At 44.0% G+C, this 19,678-nt stretch overlaps 1 protein-coding gene across 4 annotated transcripts in view; it reads right to left on the bottom strand.

Annotated features, from left to right (window-relative positions):
* The window catches only part of LOC106604267 (progesterone receptor), a 38,648-nt gene that overhangs the window by 16,830 nt on the left and 2,140 nt on the right, over positions 1-19,678 (bottom strand). For all 4 annotated transcript variants that reach the window (XR_014392281.1, XM_082975051.1, XM_014198751.3 and 1 more), the window contains exons 2-3: positions 11,426-11,565; positions 10,935-11,051 (exon numbers count right to left, since the gene is read on the bottom strand). Coding sequence is in view for 3 of the 4 variants with exons in the window: in XM_082975051.1 (XP_082831177.1) it covers positions 10,935-11,051; positions 11,426-11,565 (257 nt within the window). In the remaining variant the exon portion in view is untranslated. The remainder of the gene's footprint in view (positions 1-10,934; positions 11,052-11,425; positions 11,566-19,678) is intronic.

The following is a 19,678-nucleotide window of genomic DNA, read 5'->3' as shown; positions in this document are numbered from 1 at the left end:
AATGAAGCATATAGGAGGACCTGTATCTTTGTTAACCGCTCAACACAGAACAGCTGCATGTGCGCACTCCTTCAAATTGTTTGGAGAAAACATCCTTTATATTTTATTCAGCTATGTTCAATTGTATTCTTCATACTATAAAATCATATAAAATAATGCCACGGAATTCTAATCAAATCTTGTTTGCTAAATGAACTAGTGTGGTCCACAGCCATTTGCATAGCCAGATCAGGACCTAACATAAGGACAACTCAGAGTATGCTATTCTGTTCTTCTGAAATGGACTACATTTCCTTCATATCAAGTTTCTTTAGACCTTTCTAAAATAAATAACGGATTTAATGTGATAGTGTAGGCTATATTAAAAGGATTTATTAGACTTTTAAAAATGTAGATGCGCCAAAGGTATGCATCAGTGGCTTGTAGGCTACAGTATGCCTGGAGATGCAAAATGTGTTTATGTTAATTAACGGTCAATTACCGTGAGACCGGCAGTTATTTGCTTGACAGTCACCAGCTGACAAAATGTCATGACCGCCACAGCCCTATCCACATTCGTGTCAAGTTGGCTGGATGTCCTTTGGGTGGTAGACCATTCTTGATACCCAACGGGAAACTGTTGAGCATGAAAACCCCAGCAGCATTGCAGTTCTTGACACAAACCGGTGCGCCTGGCACCTAATTACCATACCCCGTTCAAAAGTACATACAATTTGTTTCTTGCCCATTCACCCTCTGAATGGCACACATACACAATCCATGTCTCAATTGTCTCAAGACTTAAAAAGAGATAATGGATCATAGCTTTCACCTGGATTCACCTGGTCAGTGTATGTAATTGAAAGAGCAGGTGTTCTAAATGTTTTGTACACTCAGTGTAGATCATACATATACAGGGAATTCAGAAAATATTCACACCCCTTGACTTTTTCACATTTTGTTGTGTTACAGCCTGAATTAAAAATGTATTACAGTGAGATGTTATATCACTGGCCTACACACAATACCTCATAATGTCAAAGTGGAATTCTGTTTTTCGCAAAAATGTTACAAATTATAAAAAATATAAAAACTGAAATGTCTTGAGTCAAAAAATATTCAACCCCATTATGGCAAGCCTAAACAAGTTCAGGAGTAAACATTTGCTTAACAAGTCACATTAGATGCATGGACTCTGTCTGCATTAATAGTGTTCATCTGTGTACATACAATTATCTGTAAGGTCCCTCAGTCAAGCAGTGAATTTCAACCACAGATTCAACCACAAAGACCAGGAAGGTTTTAAAATGTCTCGCAAAGGGCCCCTATTGGAAGATGTGTAGAAATGTCAAATACACAATACACCCAGTGACTACAAATATACAGGCGTCCTTCCTAACTCAGTTGCCGTAGAGGAAGAAAACTGCTCAGGGATTTTACCATGAAGCCAATGGTGACTTTAAAACAGTTACAGAGTTTAATGGCTGTGATAGGAGAAAAACTGAGGATGTATCAACAACATTGTAAACTCAGCAAAAACTAGATGCTGTTCTTCCACTAATCTCATTGCAACTCCCCTCCAAGTCTCCGACCACTACCTTGTCCCTTTTCCCTCTCGCTCTCATCCAACACTTCTCACTCTGCCCCTACTCGGATGGTATTGCGCCGTCCCAACCTTCGCTCTCTCTCTCCCGCTACTCTCTCCTCTTCCATCCTATCATCTCTTCCCTCTGCTCAAACCTTCTCCAACCTATCTCCTGATTCTGCCCCCTCAACCCTCCTCTCCTCCCTTTCTGCATCCTTTGACTCTCTATGTCCCCTATCCTCCAGGCCGGCTCGGTCCTCCCCTCCTGCTCCGTGGCTCGACGACTCATTGCGAGCTCACAGAACAGGGCTCCGGGCAGCCGAGCGGAAATGGAGGAAAACTCGCCTCCCTGCGGACCTGGCATCCTTTCACTCCCTCCTCTCTACATTTTCCTCTTCTGTCACTGCTGCTAAAGCCACTTTCTACCACTCTAAATTCCAAGCATCTGCCTCTAACTCTAGGAAGCTCTTTGCCACCTTCTCCTCCCTCCTGAATCTTCCCCCCCCCCCCTCCCTCTCTGCGGATGACTTCGTCAACCATTTTGAAAAGAAGGTCGACGACATCCGATCCTCGTTTGCTAAGTCAAACGACACCGCTGGTCCTGCTCACACTGCCCTACCCTATGCTTTGACCTCTTTCTCCCCTCTCTCTCCAGATGAAATCTCGTGTCTTGTGACTGCCGGCCGCCCAACAACCTGCCCGCTTGACCCTATACCCTCCTCTCTTCTCCAGACCACTTCCGGAGACCTTCTCCCTTACCTCACCTCGCTCATCAACTCATCCTTGACCGCTGGCTACGTCCCTTCCGTCTTCAAGAGAGCGAGAGTTGCACCCCTTCTGAAAAAACCTACACTCGATCCCTCCGATGTCAACAACTACAGACCAGTATCCCTTCTTTCTTTTCTCTCCAAAACTCTTGAACGTGCCGTCCTTGGCTAGCTCTCCTGCTATCTCTCTCAGAATGACCTTCTTGATCCAAATCAGTCAGGTGTCAAGACTGGTCATTCAACTGAGACTGCTCTTCTCTGTGTCACGGAGGCTCTCCGCACTGCTAAAGCTAACTCTCTCTCCTCTGCTCTCATCCTTCTAGACCTATCTGCTGCCTTTGATACTGTGAACCATCAGATCCTCCTCTCCACCCTCTCCGAGTTTGGCATCTCCGGCGCGGCCCACGCTTGGATTGCGTCCTACCTGACAGGTTGCTCCTACCAGGTGGCGTGGCGAGAATCTGTCTCCGCACCACGTGCTCTCACCACTGGTGTGCCCCAGGGCTCTGTTCTAGGCCCTCTCCTATTCTCGCTATACACCAAGTCACTTGGCTCTGTCATATCCTCACATGGTCTCTCCTATCATTGCTATGCAGACGACACACAATTAATCTTCTCCTTTCCCCCTTCTGATAACCAGGTGGCGAATCGCATCTCTGCATGTCTGGCAGACATATCAGTGTGGATGACGGATCACCACCTCAAGCTGAACCTCGGCAAGAAGGAGCTGCTCTTCCTCCCGGGGAAGGACTGCCCGTTCCATGATCTCGCCATCACGGTTGACAACTCCATTGTGTCCTCCTCCCAGAGTGCTAAGAACCTTGGCGTGACCCTGGACAACACCCTGTCGTTCTCCACTAACATCAAGGCGGTGACCCGATCCTGTAGGTTCATGCTCTACAACATTCGCAGAGTACGACCCTGCCTCACACAGGAAGCGGCGCAGGTCCTAATCTAGGCACTTGTCATCTCCCGTCTGGATTACTGCAACTCGCTGTTGGCTGGGCTCCCTGCCTGTGCCATTAAACTTTTGTAAGTCGCTCTGGATAAGAGCATCTGCTAAATGACTTAAATGTAAAAATGTAAAAAAAATGTAAATGTAAAAAAAAAAGAAACGTCCTCTCACTGTCAGCTGCGTTTATTTTCAGCAAACTTAACATGTGTAAATATTTGTATTAACATAACAAGATTCAACAACTGAGACATAAACTGAACAAGTTCCACAGATATGTGACCAAAAGAAATGGAACAATGTGTCCCTGAACAAAGGGGGGGTCAAAATCAAAAGTAACAGTCAGTATCTGGTGTGGCCACCAGCTGCATTAAGTACTGCAGTGCATCTCCTCCTCATGGACTGCATCAGATTTGCCAGTTCTTGCTGTGAGATGTTACCCCACTCTTCCACCAAGGCACCTGCAAGTTCCTGGACATTTCTGGGGGGAATGGCCCTAGCCCTCACCCTCCGATCCAAAAGCTCCCAGACCTGCTCAATGGGATTGAGATCCAGGCTCTTCGATGGCCGTGGCAGAACACTGACATTCCTGTCTTGCAGGAAATCACGCACAGAACGAGTAGTATGGCTGGTGGCATTGTCATGTCAGGATGAGCCTGCAGGAAGGGTACCACATGAGGGAGGAGGATGTCTTCCATGTAACGCACAGCGTTGAGATTGCCTGGAATGACAACAAGCTCAGTCCGATGATGCTGTGACACACCGCCACAGACCATGACGGCCCCTCCACCTCCAAATCGATCCCGCTCCAGAGTACAGGTGAAATGCTTATTCCTTTGACGATAAACGCAAATCCGACCATCACCCCCGGTGAGACAAAACCGCGACTCATCAATGAAGAGCACTTTTTGCCAGTCCTGTCTAGTCCAGCGGCGGTGGGTTTGTGCCCATAAGCAACGTTGTTGTCGGTGATGTCTGGTGAGGACCTGCCTTACAACAGGCCTACAAGCCCTCAGTCCAGCCTCTCTCAGCCTATTGCGGACAGTCTGAGCACTGATGGAGGGATAGTACGTTCCTGGTGTAACTCGGGCAATTGTTGTTGCCATCCTGTACCTGTCCCGCAGGTGTGATGTTCAGATGTACCGATCCTGTGCAGGTGTTGTTACACGTGGTCTGCCACTGCGAGGACGATCAGCTGTCCACCCCGTCTCCCTGTAGTGCTGTTTTAGGCGTCTCACAGTACAGACATTGCAATTTATTGTCCTGTCCACATCTGCAGTCCTCATGCCTTCTTGCAGCATGCCTAAGGCACGTTAACGCAGATGAGCAGAGACCCTGGGCATCTTTCTTTTGGTGTTTTTCAGAGTCAGTATAAAGGCCTCTTTAGTGTCCTAAGTTTTCATAACTGTGACCTTAATTACCTACCGTCTGTAAGCTGTTAGTGTCTTAACAACTGTTCCACAGGTGCATGTTAAATTACTTGTTTATGCTTCATTTAACAAGCATGGGAAACAGTGTTTAAACTCTTTACAATGAAGATCTGTGAAGTTACTTGGATTTCTACGAATTATCTTTGAAAGACAGGGTCCTGAAAAAGAAACGTTTCTTTTTTTGCTGAGTTTAGTTACTCCACAATCTTAACCTAAATGACAGAGTGAAAAGAAGGAAGCCTGTACAGAATAAAAAACATTCCAAAACATGCATCTTATTTTCATTAAGGCACTAAAGTAATGCTGCAAAAAATATGACAAAGCAATTCACTTTTTGTCCTGAATTTAAAGTGTTTGGGGTAAATCCAATACAACACATTACTTAGTACTGCTCTCCATATTTTCAAGCATAGTGGTGGCTGCATCATGTTATGGGTATGCTTGTAGTCATTAAGGATTGTGGAATTTTTCAGTATAAAAAATAAATGGAGGGCCTCCCGACCGGCACAGCCGTCTAAGGCACTGCGGTGCTTGAGGTGTCACTACCAATCCGAGTTCGATCCCGGGCTGTGTTGCAGCCGGCCGCGACCTGGAGACCCATGAGGCAACACACATTTGGCACTGCGTCGTCCGGGTTAGGGGTGGATTTGGCCGGCCGGGATGTCCTTGTCCCATCGCGCTCTATCGACTCCTGTGGTGACCTGGGCGCCTGCACGCTGGCACTGTCGCCAGTTGTACGGTGTTTCCGCCAACACATTGGTGCGGCTGGCTTCCAGGTTAAGCAAGCAGTGTGTCAAGAAGCAGTGTGGGTTGGCAGGGTTGTGTTTTAGAGGATGCAGGACTCTCGACCTTCGCCTCTCCCGAGTCCGAACGGGAGTTGCAGCGATGGGACAAGACTGTAACTACCAATTGAATATCACGAAATTGGAGAGAAAAAGGGGTAAAAAAAAATGTATAATAATATTTGGAATGGAGCTAAGCACAGGCAAAATCCTGGAGAAAAACCTGCTTCAGTCTGCTTTCCAGACACTGGGAGATTAATTCACCTTTCAGCAGGACAATAACCTAAAACGCACACTTATAAGAAATCCCGCTATCACCTCAGACGAACCATCAAACAGGCAAAGCGTCAATACAGGACTAAGATTGAATCCTACTACACAGGCTCTGGTCGAATGTAGCAGGGCTTGCAAACTATTACGTACTACAAAGGGAAACCCAGCCGTGAGGTGCCCAGTGACGCGAGTCTACCAGAAAAAGCTAAATGCCTTTTATGCTCGCTTCGAGGCAAGCAACATTGAAGCATGCATGAGAGAACCAGCTGTTCCCAGACGACTGTGTGGTCACACCCTCCGTAGCCGATGTGAGCAAGACCTTTAAACAGGTCAACATTCACAAGGCCGCGTGGCCAGTCGGATTACAAGCACGTGTACTCAGAGCATAAGCGGACCAACTGACAAGTGACTTCACTGACATTTTCAACCTCTCCCTGACCGAGTCTGTAACACCTACATGTTTCAAGCAGACCACCATAGTCCCTGTGCCCAAGAAAGCGAAGGCAACCTGCCTAAATGACTACCGCCCCGTAGCACTCACATCGGTAGCAATGAAGTGCTTTGAAAGGCTGGTCATGGCTCACATCAACACCATCATCCCGGAAACTCTAGACCCACTTTAATTTGCATACTGCCCCAACAGATCCACAGATGACGCAATCTCAATCGCACTCCACACTGCCCTTTCCCACCTGGACAAAAGGAACACCTGTGTGAGAATGCTGTTCACCGACTACAGCTCAGCATTCAACACCATAGTGCCCACAAAGCTCCTCACTAAGCTAAGGACCCTGGAACTAAACACCTTCCTCTGCAACTGGATCCTGGACTTCCTGATCGGCATGGCCGATTTCAAGTTTTCATACCAATCGGTAATCTGCCTTTTTGGACACCGATTTGGCCGATTTATTATTTATTTTTTTACACCTTTATTTAACTAGGCAAGTCAGTTAAGAACACATTCTTATTTTCAATGACGGCCTAGGAACGGTGGATTAACTGCCTTGTTCAGGGGCAGAATGACAGATTTTTACCTTGTCAGCTCGGGGATTCAATCTTGCAACCTTACGGTTAACTAGTCCAACGCTCTAACCACCTGCCTTACATTGCACTCCACGACGAGCCTGCCTGTTACGCGAATGCAGTAAGAAGCCAAGGTAAGTTGCTAGCTAGCATTAAACTTATCTTATAAAAAACAATCAATCAATTATAATCACTAGTTAACCACACATGGTTGATGATATCACTAGTTTATCTAGCGTGTCCTGCGTTGCATATAATCGATGCGGTGCGCGTTCGCGAAAAAAGACTGTCGTTGCTCCAATGTGTACCTAACCATAAACATCAATGCCTTTCTTAAAATCAATACACAAGTATATATTTTTAAACCTGCATATTTTGTTAATATTGCCTGCTAACATGAATTTCTTTTAATTAGGGAAATTGTGTCACTTCTCTTGCAACAGAGTAAGGGTATATGCAGCAGTTTGGGCCGCCTGGCTCGTTGCGAACTGTGAAGACTATTTCTTCCTAACAAAGACAGCCAACTTTGCCAAACGGGGGAAGATTTAACAAAAGCCCATTTGCGAAAAAAGCACAATCGTTGCACGACTGTACCTAACCATAAACATCAATGCCTTTCTTAAAATCAATACACAAGAATATATTTTTAAACCTGCATATTTAGCTAAAAGAAATCCAGGTTAGCAGGCAATATTAACCAGGTGAAATTGTGTCACTTCTCTTGCGCAGAGTCAGGGTATATGCAACAGTTTGGGTCGCCTGGGTCGTTGCGAACTAATTTGCCAGAATTTTACGTAAATATGACATAACATTGAAGGTTGTGCAATGTAACAGGAATATTTAGATTTATGGATGCCACCCGTTAGATAAAATACGGAACGGTTATGTATTTCACTGAAAGAATAAACGTTTTGTTTTCGAGATGATAGTTTCCAGATTCGACCATATTAATGACCTAAGGCTCGTATTTCTGTGTGTTATTATGTTATAATTAAGTCTATGCTTTGATAGAGCACTCTGACTGAGCGATGGAGGCACCAGCAGGCTCGTAAGCATTCATTCAAACAGCACTTTCGTGCGTTTTGCCAGCAGCCCATCGCAATGCTTCAAGCATTGCGCTGTTTATGACTTCAAGCCTATCAACTCCCGAGATTAGGCTGGTGTAACCGATGTGAAATGGCTAGCTAGTTAGCGGGGTGTGTGCTAATAGTGTTTCAAACGTCACTCGCTCTGAGACTTGGAGTAGTTGTTCCCCTTGCTCTGCATGGGTAACGCTGCTTCGAGGGTGGCTGTTGTCGATGTGTTCATTAAGTATTGTTGTAATTGTCATTATTACAAATAAATAAATAAAAATCGTCCGATTGAGTCGGTATCGCCTGTTTTGGGCCTCCAATAATCACTATCGGCGTTGAAAAATCATAATCGGTCGACCTCTAGTCGAGAGTCTCAAGCTCTTTGGTGTCCCTACCACCATTACATTTACATTTACGTCATTTAGCAGACGCTCTTATCCAGAGCGACTTACAAATTGGTGCATTCACCTTATGATATCCAGTGGAACAACCACTTTACAATAGTACATCTATATCTTTTTTTTTGAGGGGGGGGGGGGGGGGTTAGAAGGATTACTTAATCCTATCCCAGGTATTCCTTAAAGAGGTGGGGTTTCAGGTGTCTCCGGAAGGTGGTGATTGACTCCGCTGTCCTGGCATCGTGAGGGAGCTTGTTCCACCATTGGGGTGCCAGAGCAGCGAACAGTTTTGACTGGGCTGAGCGGGAACTGTGCTTCCGCAGAGGTAGGGAGGCGAGCAGGCCAGAGGTGGATGAACGCAGTGCCCTTCTTTGGGTGTAGGGACTGATCAGAGCCTGAAGGTACAGAGGTGCCGTTCCCCTCACAGCTCCGTAGGCAAGCACCATGGTCTTGTAGCAGATGCGAGCTTCAACTGGAAGCCAGTGGAGTGTGCGGAGGAGTGGGGTGACGTGAGAGAACTTGGGAAGGTTGAACACCAGACGGGCTGCGGCGTTCTGGATGAGTTGTAGGGGAAACACACCAAGACAGTCGTGAAGAGGGCCCGACAACACCTTTTCCCCCTCAGGAGACTGAAAAGATTTGGCATGGGTCCCCAGATCCTCAAAAGGTTCTACTAGCTGCACCATCGAGAGTATCCTGACCGGTTGCATCACCACCTGGTATGGCAACTGCTCGGCATCTGACCATAAAGCGCTACAGAGGGTAGTGCGTACAGCACAGTACATCACTGGGGCCAAGCTTCCTGCCATCCAGGACCAATATATTAGGCGGTTTCCGAGGAAGGCCCCCAAAAATATTTTAAACCCCAGTCACCTAAGTCATAGACTGTTCTCTCTGCTACCGCATTGCGAGCGTTACCGGAGCGCCAAGTCTAGGACCAAAAAGCTCCTTAACAGTGTGAGAGCAAAATTGTAAGATTATGTTATAATACTGTAATTGCATCAAATGGTTGTTTTATGCAACAGAATAGAGGGTTCTTATAACTCTATCGTGTCTGTGTGAACTGAAAGTGGGCCTCTAGGAGATTTAACACTGACAGGAGATTTACGATGTCTTTGGGTGATACCGCATTCCAGAGTAGGAGTTAATGTTCCTCTTCTATAAGGTACCAGGGAGAGATGGCTCGGGGCCAGACCCTGTTTTCTACACAACGAGAACAGTTTTTACATTTTTTTTTTGTCTGCTGTGAATTATAAGTATTTTTCATACAAATCTTGTCTTATGTATTGTTATTTTATTGTGTTACTTCTTTAGTTTGGCCCTGTCCGGGGGTATCATCGGATGGGGACACAATGTCTCCTGACCCCTCCTGTCTCAGCCTCCAGTATTTATGCTGCAGTAGTTTGTGTCGGGGGGCTAGGGTCAGTCTGTTATATCTGGAGTATTTCGCCTGTCTTATCCGGTGTCCTGTGTGAATTTAAGTATGCTCTCTCTAATTCTCTCTTTCTTTCTTTCTTTCTTTCTTTCTTTCTTTCTTTCTTTCTCTCTCTCGAAGGACCTGAGCCCTAGGACCATGCCTCAGGACTACCTGGCATGATGACTCCTTGTTGTCCCCAGTCCACCTGGCCGTGCTGCTGCTCCAGTTTCAACTGTTCTGCCTGCAGCTATGGACCTCTGACCTGTTCACTGTGATTACTATTATTTGACCATGCTGGTCATTTATGAACATTTGAACATCTTGGCCATGTTGTGTTATAATCTCCACCCGGCACAGCCAGAAGAGGACTGGCCACCCCTCATAGCATGGTTCCTCTCTAGGTTTCTTCCTAGGTTTTGGCCTTTCTAGGGAGTTTTTCCTAGCCACCGTGCTTCTACACCTGCATTGCTTGCTGCTTGGGGTTTTAGGCTGGGTTTCTGTGCAGCACTTTGACATATCAGCTGATGTAAGAAGGGCTATATAAATACATTTTGATTTGATTTATTTAGTAAATATTTTTTAAACTCTATTTCTTGAACTGCATTGTTGGTTAAGGGCTTGTAAGTAAGCATTTCACAGTAAGGTGTATTCGGCGCACCTGTTGTATTCGGCGCATGTGACAAATAACATTTGATTTGATTTTGAAATCTACACTGGAGTTGCTTACCAAGGAGACAGTGAATGTTCCTGAGTGGCGGAGCTGCAGTTTGACAGACTTTAATCTGCTTGAAAATCTATGGCAAGAACTGAAAATAGCTGTCTAGCTATGATCAACAACCAATTTGGCAGAATTTTCAAAATAATAATTGCACAATTTGACACGACAGTATTGTCTCTATAGAACCTCACAAGAAGTTCTATAAAATGTCCCTTTGCTATCGTCATTGTGAAAACTGTCAAAGAGAGAGAGACAGACAGAAAATCCCACTATTTTACCACGCCTGCTTCTGTATACCAGCTGTTGGTAGCTGAAAGGGGTAGGGGGGAAAAAAACATGGTCAATTAAAACCTAAAGACCTAGTCATGATTCCTGCTTTTTCATAGACCCTGTAACCAAAATACAGGTGTGTCTAGCCTTCCTCCCCTCCCCTCTTTATCTCTGCTCCCTTCTTCTCCCCCTTCTTTTTCATTATCTCTTTCACTCCACTCCCTCTCTCCATTTAACAGTCATGTATGTTATGGTAAAAGTTGTTACCTTTGAGGCTCATTCCAGACTGGAAGCATCTGCTGAGACGACAGGAAGGACAGTTCTTCCTCCTCAGCTTATCGATGGTGCAGTCATTACGGCTAGCGCACAGGTGATTCTGCTTACCTGGGGACACAATAACAAACAAGGCTGCTTCAGGGGAATTGGGTATCCCATTTCCTGTATGTGTGCGCGTGCAAGGGTGTTTTTGGTTTTACTATCCTTGTGGGAACCAGAAGTGCTCACAAGGATAGTAAAACAAGGACAAGTGGGGACATTTCTCCAGTCCCCACAGGGGAAAAGGCTATTTTAGGCTTAGGGGTTAGGTTTATGAGTTAGGGTTAGAGAAAATAGGATTTTGAATGGGAATCAATTGTTTGGTCCCCACGAGGATAGTAAGACAAACGTATGTGTGCGAGTGTATGTGTATGGCGTGTGTGCGTGTGTGTCGTGTTTGATATGTGTGTGTGTATGTGCGTGCATGAGTGTGTGTGGCTCACTCTCTGCGGCCCTCTTGAAGAACACCTTGCAACTCCCACAGGTAACAGCTCCATAGTGACAGCCTGACGCCTCGTCTCCACATACCTTACACACCCTCCGGTCTGAGAAATACACCCTCACTGGCAACATATCCTCACATCTGAAAAACACACACATCTGTAAACACACAACACACCTAAAACTCTTTTAGATCTTACAGATACACCCTCACTTCTGAAAAGCACCTACCTGACTAGCTGCCTATACCTGCCTATCTGCACATACCTGCCTATTGATGATTGGGATTGAGTCATTAGGATTCTTTTTCCTTCATTTAGCAGCAGAATCTGTTTACCAGATATGGTGTGGAATACGGGCTCAGGTCGACTGTACACCACTTTTGAGGTATGACAAGTCTGACAAATGTTACATTTTAAGTTAGCCAGCTATCATCCGTTTAAAGGGCGACTGGACTTTCTGGTTTGGCCGTGTTTTAGATTTGGTTAATAAAAAAATGCTAGCGGCCTGACTGAATTAAAACGAGTTGGTTTCGGGGTGTGGTTTGATGTGGGTGTCTTGAGTGTTCACAGGTGGAAAAGTTAGCCAAATAATTTCGCAAATTTGCTTCAGCCAGCTGGTGTGCGACCGTGGCAAAGTTGGTTTGACATTAGATAGCATATCCACAGTGCATTTTGAAAGTTTTCAGACCCCTTCACTTTTTCCACATTTTATTACGTTACAGCCTTATTCTAAAATTGATTGATTAGTTTTTTTCTCTCATCAACCTACACACAATACCCCATAATAACAAAGCAAAAACAGGTTTTTAGTTATTTTTGCAAATGTATAAAAAATTGGAAAACTGAAATATCACATTTACATAAGTATTCAGACCCTGTAGCCAGTACTTTGTTGAAGCACTTTTGGCAGCGATTACAGCCTTGAGTCTTCTTGGGTATGACGCTACAAGCTTGGCACACTTGTATTTAGGACATTCAAAGACCTGTCCCGAAGCCGCGCCTGCGTTGTCTTGGCTGTGTGCTTAGAGTCGTTGTCCTGTTGGAAGGTGAACCTTCGCCCCTGTATGAGGTCCTGAGCATTCTGGAGCAGGTTTTCATCAAAGATCTCTCTGTACTTTGCTACGTTCATCTTTCCTCAATCCTGACTAGTCTCGCAGTTCTTGCCGCTTAAAAACATCCCCATAGAATGATGCTGCCACAACCTTGCTTCACCGTTGGGATGGTATTGGCCAGGTGATGAGTGGTGCCTGGCTTCCTCCAGACGTGACGTTTGGCATTCAGGCCAAAGAGTTCAATCTTGGCTTTCATCAGATCAGAGAATCAGCGGGTGGCTTCCGTCTGGCCACTCCACCATAAACGCCTGATTGGTGGAGTGCTGCAGAGATGGTTGTCCTTCTGGAAGGAATCTCCACAGAAGGAATCTGGAGCTCTGTTAGAGTGACCATCGGGTTCTGGGTCACCTACCTGACCAAGTCCCTTCCTCCCTAATTGCTCAGTTTGGCCGGGTGGCCAGCTCTAGGAAGAGTCTTGGTGGTTCCAATATTCTTTCATTTAAGAATGATTGAGCCCACTGTGATCTTGGGGACCTTTAATGCTGCAGACATTTTTTGTTACCCTTCCCCAGATCTGTGCCTGGACACAATCATGTCTCGGAGCTCTACGGACAATTCCTTCAGCCTCATGGCTTGGTTTTTGCTCTGACATGCACTGTCAACTGTGGGAGCTTATTTAGACAGATGCGTGCCTTTCCAAATCATGTCCAATCAATTGAACCTGAGCTCAATTTCAAGTCTCATAGCAAAGGGTCTGAATACTTATGTAATAAGGTATTTGTTTTTATTTTTTATAAATTTGTTAAAATTGATTAAAAAAAACGTTTTTTGCTTTTTCATTATGGGGTATGGTGTGTACATTGATGAGGAAAAAAATGTTATTCAAAACATTTTAGAATAAGGCTGTAACATAAAATGTGGAAAAAGTGATGTAGTCTGAATAATTTCCGAATGCACTGTATAAATGAAATGGCCCTTGAATGTTAATTAATGAAACTTGATTAATATCTACTACTAGACCTTTGACTGACCCATTACCCCACAGCCTTGGCATTAAGTGTGATATTAGTATTAACAGGGGCGCAACTTACACTCCACCCCACATTCCGAAATTGCATTTTTGTGTTTTATAATGGAAATGTGATACTAAACGGGGCAACAGTGTGCTTTAGGACCAGTCGGACGCCACCGAGCGGTCGGGTAGGCTGTTCGGAGTGTTTATCTGACTGAAGAAAATACAAATACACTACCGTTCAAAAGTTTGGGGTCACTTAGAAATGTTTTTGAAAGAAAAGCACATTTTTTGTCCATTAAAATAACATAAAAGTGTTCAGAAATACAGTGTAGACATTGTTAATGTTGTAAATGACTATTGTAGCTGGAAATTGCTGATTTTTAATGGAATATTTACATAGGGGTACAGAGGTCCATTATCAGCAACCATCACTCCTGTGTTCCAATGGCATGCTGTGTTAGCGAATCCAAGTTTAACATTTTAAACGGCTAATTGATCATTAGAAAACCCTTTTGCAATTATGTTAGCACAGCTGAAAACTGTTTTTCTGATTAAAGAAGCAATAAAACTGGCCTTCTTTAGACTAGTTGAGTATCTGGAGCATCAGCATTTGTGGGCTGAAAATTGTCAGAAACAAAGACATTTCTTCTGAAACTCGTCAGTCTATTCTTGTTCTGAGAAATGATGGCTATTCCATGCAAGAAATTGCCAAGAAACTGCATATCTCATTCAACGCTGTGTACTACTCCCTTCACAGAACAGCGCAAACTAGCTCTAACCAGAATAGAAAGAGGAGTGGGAGGCCCCGGTGCACAACTGAGCAAGAGGACAAGTACATTAGAGAGTTGCTGGTCTTCTAGGCAGAGTTGCAAAGAAAAAGCCATATCTCAGACTGGCCAATAAAAATTAAATATTAAGATGGGCAAAAGAACACAGACACTGGACAGAGGAACTCTGCCTAGAAGGCCAGCATCCCGGAGTCGCCTCTTCACTGTTGACGTTCAGACTGGTGTTTTGCGGGTACTATTTAATGAAGCTACCAGTTGAGGATTGTGAGGCGTCTGTTTCTCATACTAGACACTCTAATGTAATAAACGTATCCTCTGCAGCAGAGCTAACTCTGGGTAATCCTTTCCTGTGGCGGTCCTCATGAGATCCAGTTTCATCATAGCGCTTGATGGTTTTCGCGACTGCACTTGAAGAAACGTTCAAAGTTCTTGAAATGTTCCGTATTGACCGACCTTTATGTCTTAAAGCAATGATGGACTGTCGTTTCTCTTTGCTTGTTTGAGCTGTTCTTGCCATAATATGGACTTGGTCTTTTACCAAATAGGGCTATCTTCTGTATACCACCTAGTGTTGCAAAGGGTCGGAAACTTTCCGGTAAATTTCTGGAAATTTTTAAGCCCTGGAATTTGGAGAATTTTGCTTAATTTCATCAAAAAAAGTTAGCTTATAACAGTGAACATTTTTGTTCACATAAGGCAATTCCAGGTCTTCTGGCATATTTTGGTTAAACTATCCCCAATTCTCCCAATTCAATGGAATTGCAACCCTCTGCATGCACAGTGCATTCTTCCATCACATGTACAGTGCACTCTTCCATCACATGTAAAGCTGTGATGGACACTAATGTGATGCTTTTCGAGCCCACACTGCTACACTGTCTGAGCCATGGACTACATGCTTTCTGGTAAATTTTGATTACAATATTGGGTGGGGTGAATATATTTTCTATGACATACATGATTTTTTGTTAACTAATAAATAGTAGCTTACAGCAAAGTGAGTTTAAATAATTTCGAACTTGTTAACAATTTCTAATCTTTACAGGAAACTGCCACTGGCACTATCTGACGTGTGGAGACATTTCACTGCAGCTAAAGTAGAAGGAAAAGCTGTGTACATTTGCAAATACTGTGCCAAATCAACTGTGAAGAACGCAACAAAGATCCAGAATCATCTGGCTTAGTGCATAAAGTTCCCTCAGCGCTCACAGCAAGCAACCTCTGACAAAAGTGATGAAAAATGATGAATCAGACACCTTATCTATAGCAACAGCTCTTGGTCTTCCTGGAATCAGAAGTTTTTTTGACTCAATGGAGGAACGTAGTCAGAGAAATTCTGATGAATGTCTTGCTCGAGCTGTGTATGCAACTGGTTCACCTCTGATGCTCACAGGCAAAGTGTGTTGGAAGAGATTTCTGAATGTACTTCGGCCAGCATACACCACTCCATCCAGACATGCTTTATCTACTAATTTGCTGGATGCAGAGTTCAAACAGAGTTCAAGTGAAGGTCAAGAAAATCATAAAGCAGACTGTTTTGCAATCATCTCTGATGGGTGGTCGAATGTTTGTGGGCAAGGAATAATTACCTACATAATCTCCACCCCTCAACCAGTATTCTACAAGAGCACAGACACAAGCGACAACAGACACACCAGTCTCTACATTGCAGATGAGCTGAAGGCAGTTATCATGACCTTGGACCACAGATGGTATTTGTACTGGTGACAGACAATGCTGCGAACATGAAGGCTGTTTGGTCTAAAGTGGAGGAGTCCTACCCTCATATCACACCCATTGGCTATGCTGCTCATGCATTGAATCTGCTCCTCAAGGACATCATGGCACTGAAAACAATGGATACACTCTACAAGAGAGCCAAGGAAATGGTTAGGTATGTGAAGGGTCATCAAGTTATAGCAGCAATCTACCTCACCAAGCAAAGTGAGAAGAATAAGAGCACCACATTGAAGCTGCCCAGCAACACCCGTTGGGGTGGTGTTGTCATCATGTTTGACAGTCTCCTGGAGGGGAAGGAGTCTCTCCAAGAAATGGCCATATCACAGTCTGCCGATATGGACAGCCCCATCAAGAGGATCCTCCTGGATGTTGTATTTTGGGAGAGAGTGGTAAGCAGCCTGAAACTCCTGAAACCTATAGCAGTAGTCATTGTACGGATTGAGGGAGACAATGCCATCCTGTCTGATGTTCAGACTCTGCTTGCAGATGTAAGAGAAGAAATCCATACTGCCTGTCCACTTCACTATTGCTCCAAGGAGAGGAAACTGCAGTTCTGAAATACATCAAAAAGCGTGAAGACTTATGCCTGTAGCCCATACACGCCACAGCGTACATGTTGGACCCCAAGTATGCTAGCAGGAGCACCCTGTCTTGTGCAGAGATCAACAAGGCCTATGGTGTCATCACTACCGTGTCTCGCTACCTTGGCCTGGATGAGGGCAAGGTTCTTGGCAGTCTGGCGAGGTACACTTCCAAGCAAGGGCTTTGGGATGGAGATGCAATATGGCAGTCGTGCCAACATATCTCTTCAGCCACCTGGTGGAAGGGACTTTGTGGATCTGAGGCTCTTTCCCCTGTTGCCTCCATCATCCTCCAAATCCCACCAAGATCAGCTGCCTCGGAGCGCAACTGGTCCTTGTTTGGGAACACACACACCAAAGCACGCAACAGGCTGACCAATACAAGGGTTGAAAAATTGGTGGCTATCTGAGCAAATTTGAGGCTTTTTGAGCCTGACCACGAGCCATCCTCAACTAAGTTGGAAAGTGACAGTGAAGATGAGGCCTCAGAGTCTTATGTTCAAGAGGTGGACATTGAGGAGGTCCAGAGAGAAGACATGGAAGCCTGAGAGGAAGACAACCAAAGCTTTAGTTTCTAGACTATAATTTTACAAATGTATGTTGAAAACGTTTTTGTGAGATGCGATGGATCATTGGGGATCATTGAATATTCCCATTAGTTTGTTGAAAATCATCCATGTGAAGAGTCAACTCATTTAATTAAAGTTCAATTCGTAACTAAATTGTTGTTTTTTCTTTCTATTGGAAGGATTTAATCATTTTCAATTATGTCTACTTATGATAAGGTAAAAGGTTTATGTTTCTTTCACCATATGATATGGTAAATATATCCAATGCAAAAAACATCTACATTTATATGGTATTAATATTAATTTGCATTTCCGTTAAATCCCCTATATTCCAGTTAATTCCCACAGAAAGTTTCCACCTCTGAATATTCCTCAAAATGTGCAACCTTAATACCACCCCTACCTTGTCACAACACAACTGATTGCCTCAAACGCATTTAGGGGGAAAGAAATTCCACAAATTAACTTTAACAAGGCACACCTGTTAATTGAAATGCATTTCACGTGACTACCTCATGAAGCTGGTTGAGCGAATGCCAAGAGTGTGCAAAGCTGTCATCAAGGCAAAGGGTGGCTACTTTGAAGAATCTCAAATATATTTTGTTTTGTATAACACTTTTTTAGTTACTACATGATTCTTTGTGTGATATTTCAGAGTTGAGATTTTTTGTGTGGAATTGTTATATTACTTGTTAGATATTGCTGCACAGTCAGAACTAGAAGCACAAGCAGTTCGCTACACTCACAATAACATCTGCTAAAAATGTGTGTGTGTGTGTGACCAATACAATTTGATTTGATTCCAACCTTTTGACTGGTACTGTATATTATGTCCCAAAGCTGTGCCCTTGATTATTAAAGCTGCAATATGTCACTTTTTGGGCTGCCTGACCAAATTCACATAGAAATGTGAGTTATAGATCTGTCATTCTCATTGAAAGCATGTCTAAGACGCGGTATATATGTTCTATGTGCGCTGTTTCTATACTTCCCATGCTTAAGTTTGTTTTTTGCATCTTTTACTTTCGGCTTTGTACACCAGCTTCAAACAGCAGAAAATACAATATGTTTGCTTATGGAAAATATATTTCACAGATCTTTAGATGGAACAATGATTTTCTACACTATACTTGCTTGTTTTGGTCACATTAACTGAAATTAGGCAGACTATTAGAATTTTGGCAACCAGGAAATGGCTGAGCAATTTCTGCATAAGTGCATCTTTAAGTGTGTGTGTGAGTGTTGCCTAATGTCCTACTGGGCCGGCGGATTGAGACTAAATACATTACACCTGGTTAGTTGAAGGCCAGCGGATAGTTGACTGGAAGCCTATTACTCTAATACCCCTTATATAAACACTGGTTCGGGAAGTAAACAGTTGTGTCAGGGGCAGACCCACTGGTGGGTAGTAGTCACTAGACGGCCATGCTGGAAAAGACAGCTGCAGTCTGTCCTCTCCAGCAAGGGGATATTGTAGTGAGTCTCTGTGGCAGCTGGTGCAGGGAATTAGGTCACCTGTTAAAATGGATATTCACTAACATGCTTACCACACCGATCCTGTCGCCTGCACAAGCGTTGCAAAATATATTTACACACACGTTATTCAATCATTGCACCCACACAGCTCGCGCACGTCAACGAGCCTCTGCATAGCCAGGCGCTAAAATAGAACTTGGTTCTATTTGTGACGCTTGTCGCACTTTAAGTCCAGCCTCTCCCATCTCCTCATTGGCTTTTAGGAGCATACAGTGAGGGAAAAAAGTATTTGATCCCCTGCTGATTTTGTACATTTTCCCACTGACAAAGAAATTATCAGTCTATAATTTTAATGGTAGGTGCTTGGCGATGGTCTTGTAGCCCATTCCAGCCTTGTGTAGGTCTACAATCTTGTCTCTGACATCCTTGGAGAGCTCTTTGGTCTTGGCCATGGTGGAGAGTTTGGAATCTGATTGATTGATTGCTTCTGTGGACAGGTGTCTTTTATACAGGTAACAAACTGAGATTAGGAGCACTCCCTTTAAGAGTGTACTCCTAATCTCAGCTCGTTACCTGTATAAAAGCCAGAAATCTTTCTGATTGAGAGGGGGTCAAATACTTATTTCCCTCATTAAAATGCAAATCAATTTATAACATTTTTGACATGCGTTTTTCTGGATTTTTTTGTTGTTATTCTGTCTCTCACTGTTCAAATAAACCTACCATTAAAATTATAGACTGATCATTTGTCACGTCCTGACCAGTAAAAGAGGTTGTTTGTTATTGTAGTTTGGTCAGGGCGTGGCAGGGGGTGTTTGTTTTATGTGTTTCGGGGATTTGGTATATGTTCTATGTTAGTATATTTCTATGTCCGTGTCTTGTTTTTCTATTTCTATGTTCAGGGTTTTTGTTTGACCTTCAATTGGAGGCAGCTGTTTCTTGTTGCCTCTGATTGGAGGTCCTATTTAGTAGAGGTTTTTCAGCTTGTGTTTGTGGGTGGTTGTTTCCTGTTTAGTGTTTGTTGCACCTGAC

The sequence above is a fragment of the Salmo salar genome, chromosome 05, assembly GCF_965601325.2.
Source record: "Salmo salar chromosome 05, fSalSal1, whole genome shotgun sequence".
Lineage (NCBI taxonomy): Eukaryota > Metazoa > Chordata > Actinopteri > Salmoniformes > Salmonidae > Salmo > Salmo salar.
The sequence above is the reverse complement of the archived record's forward strand: the minus strand, read 5'-3'. Positions and strand labels throughout refer to the sequence as shown.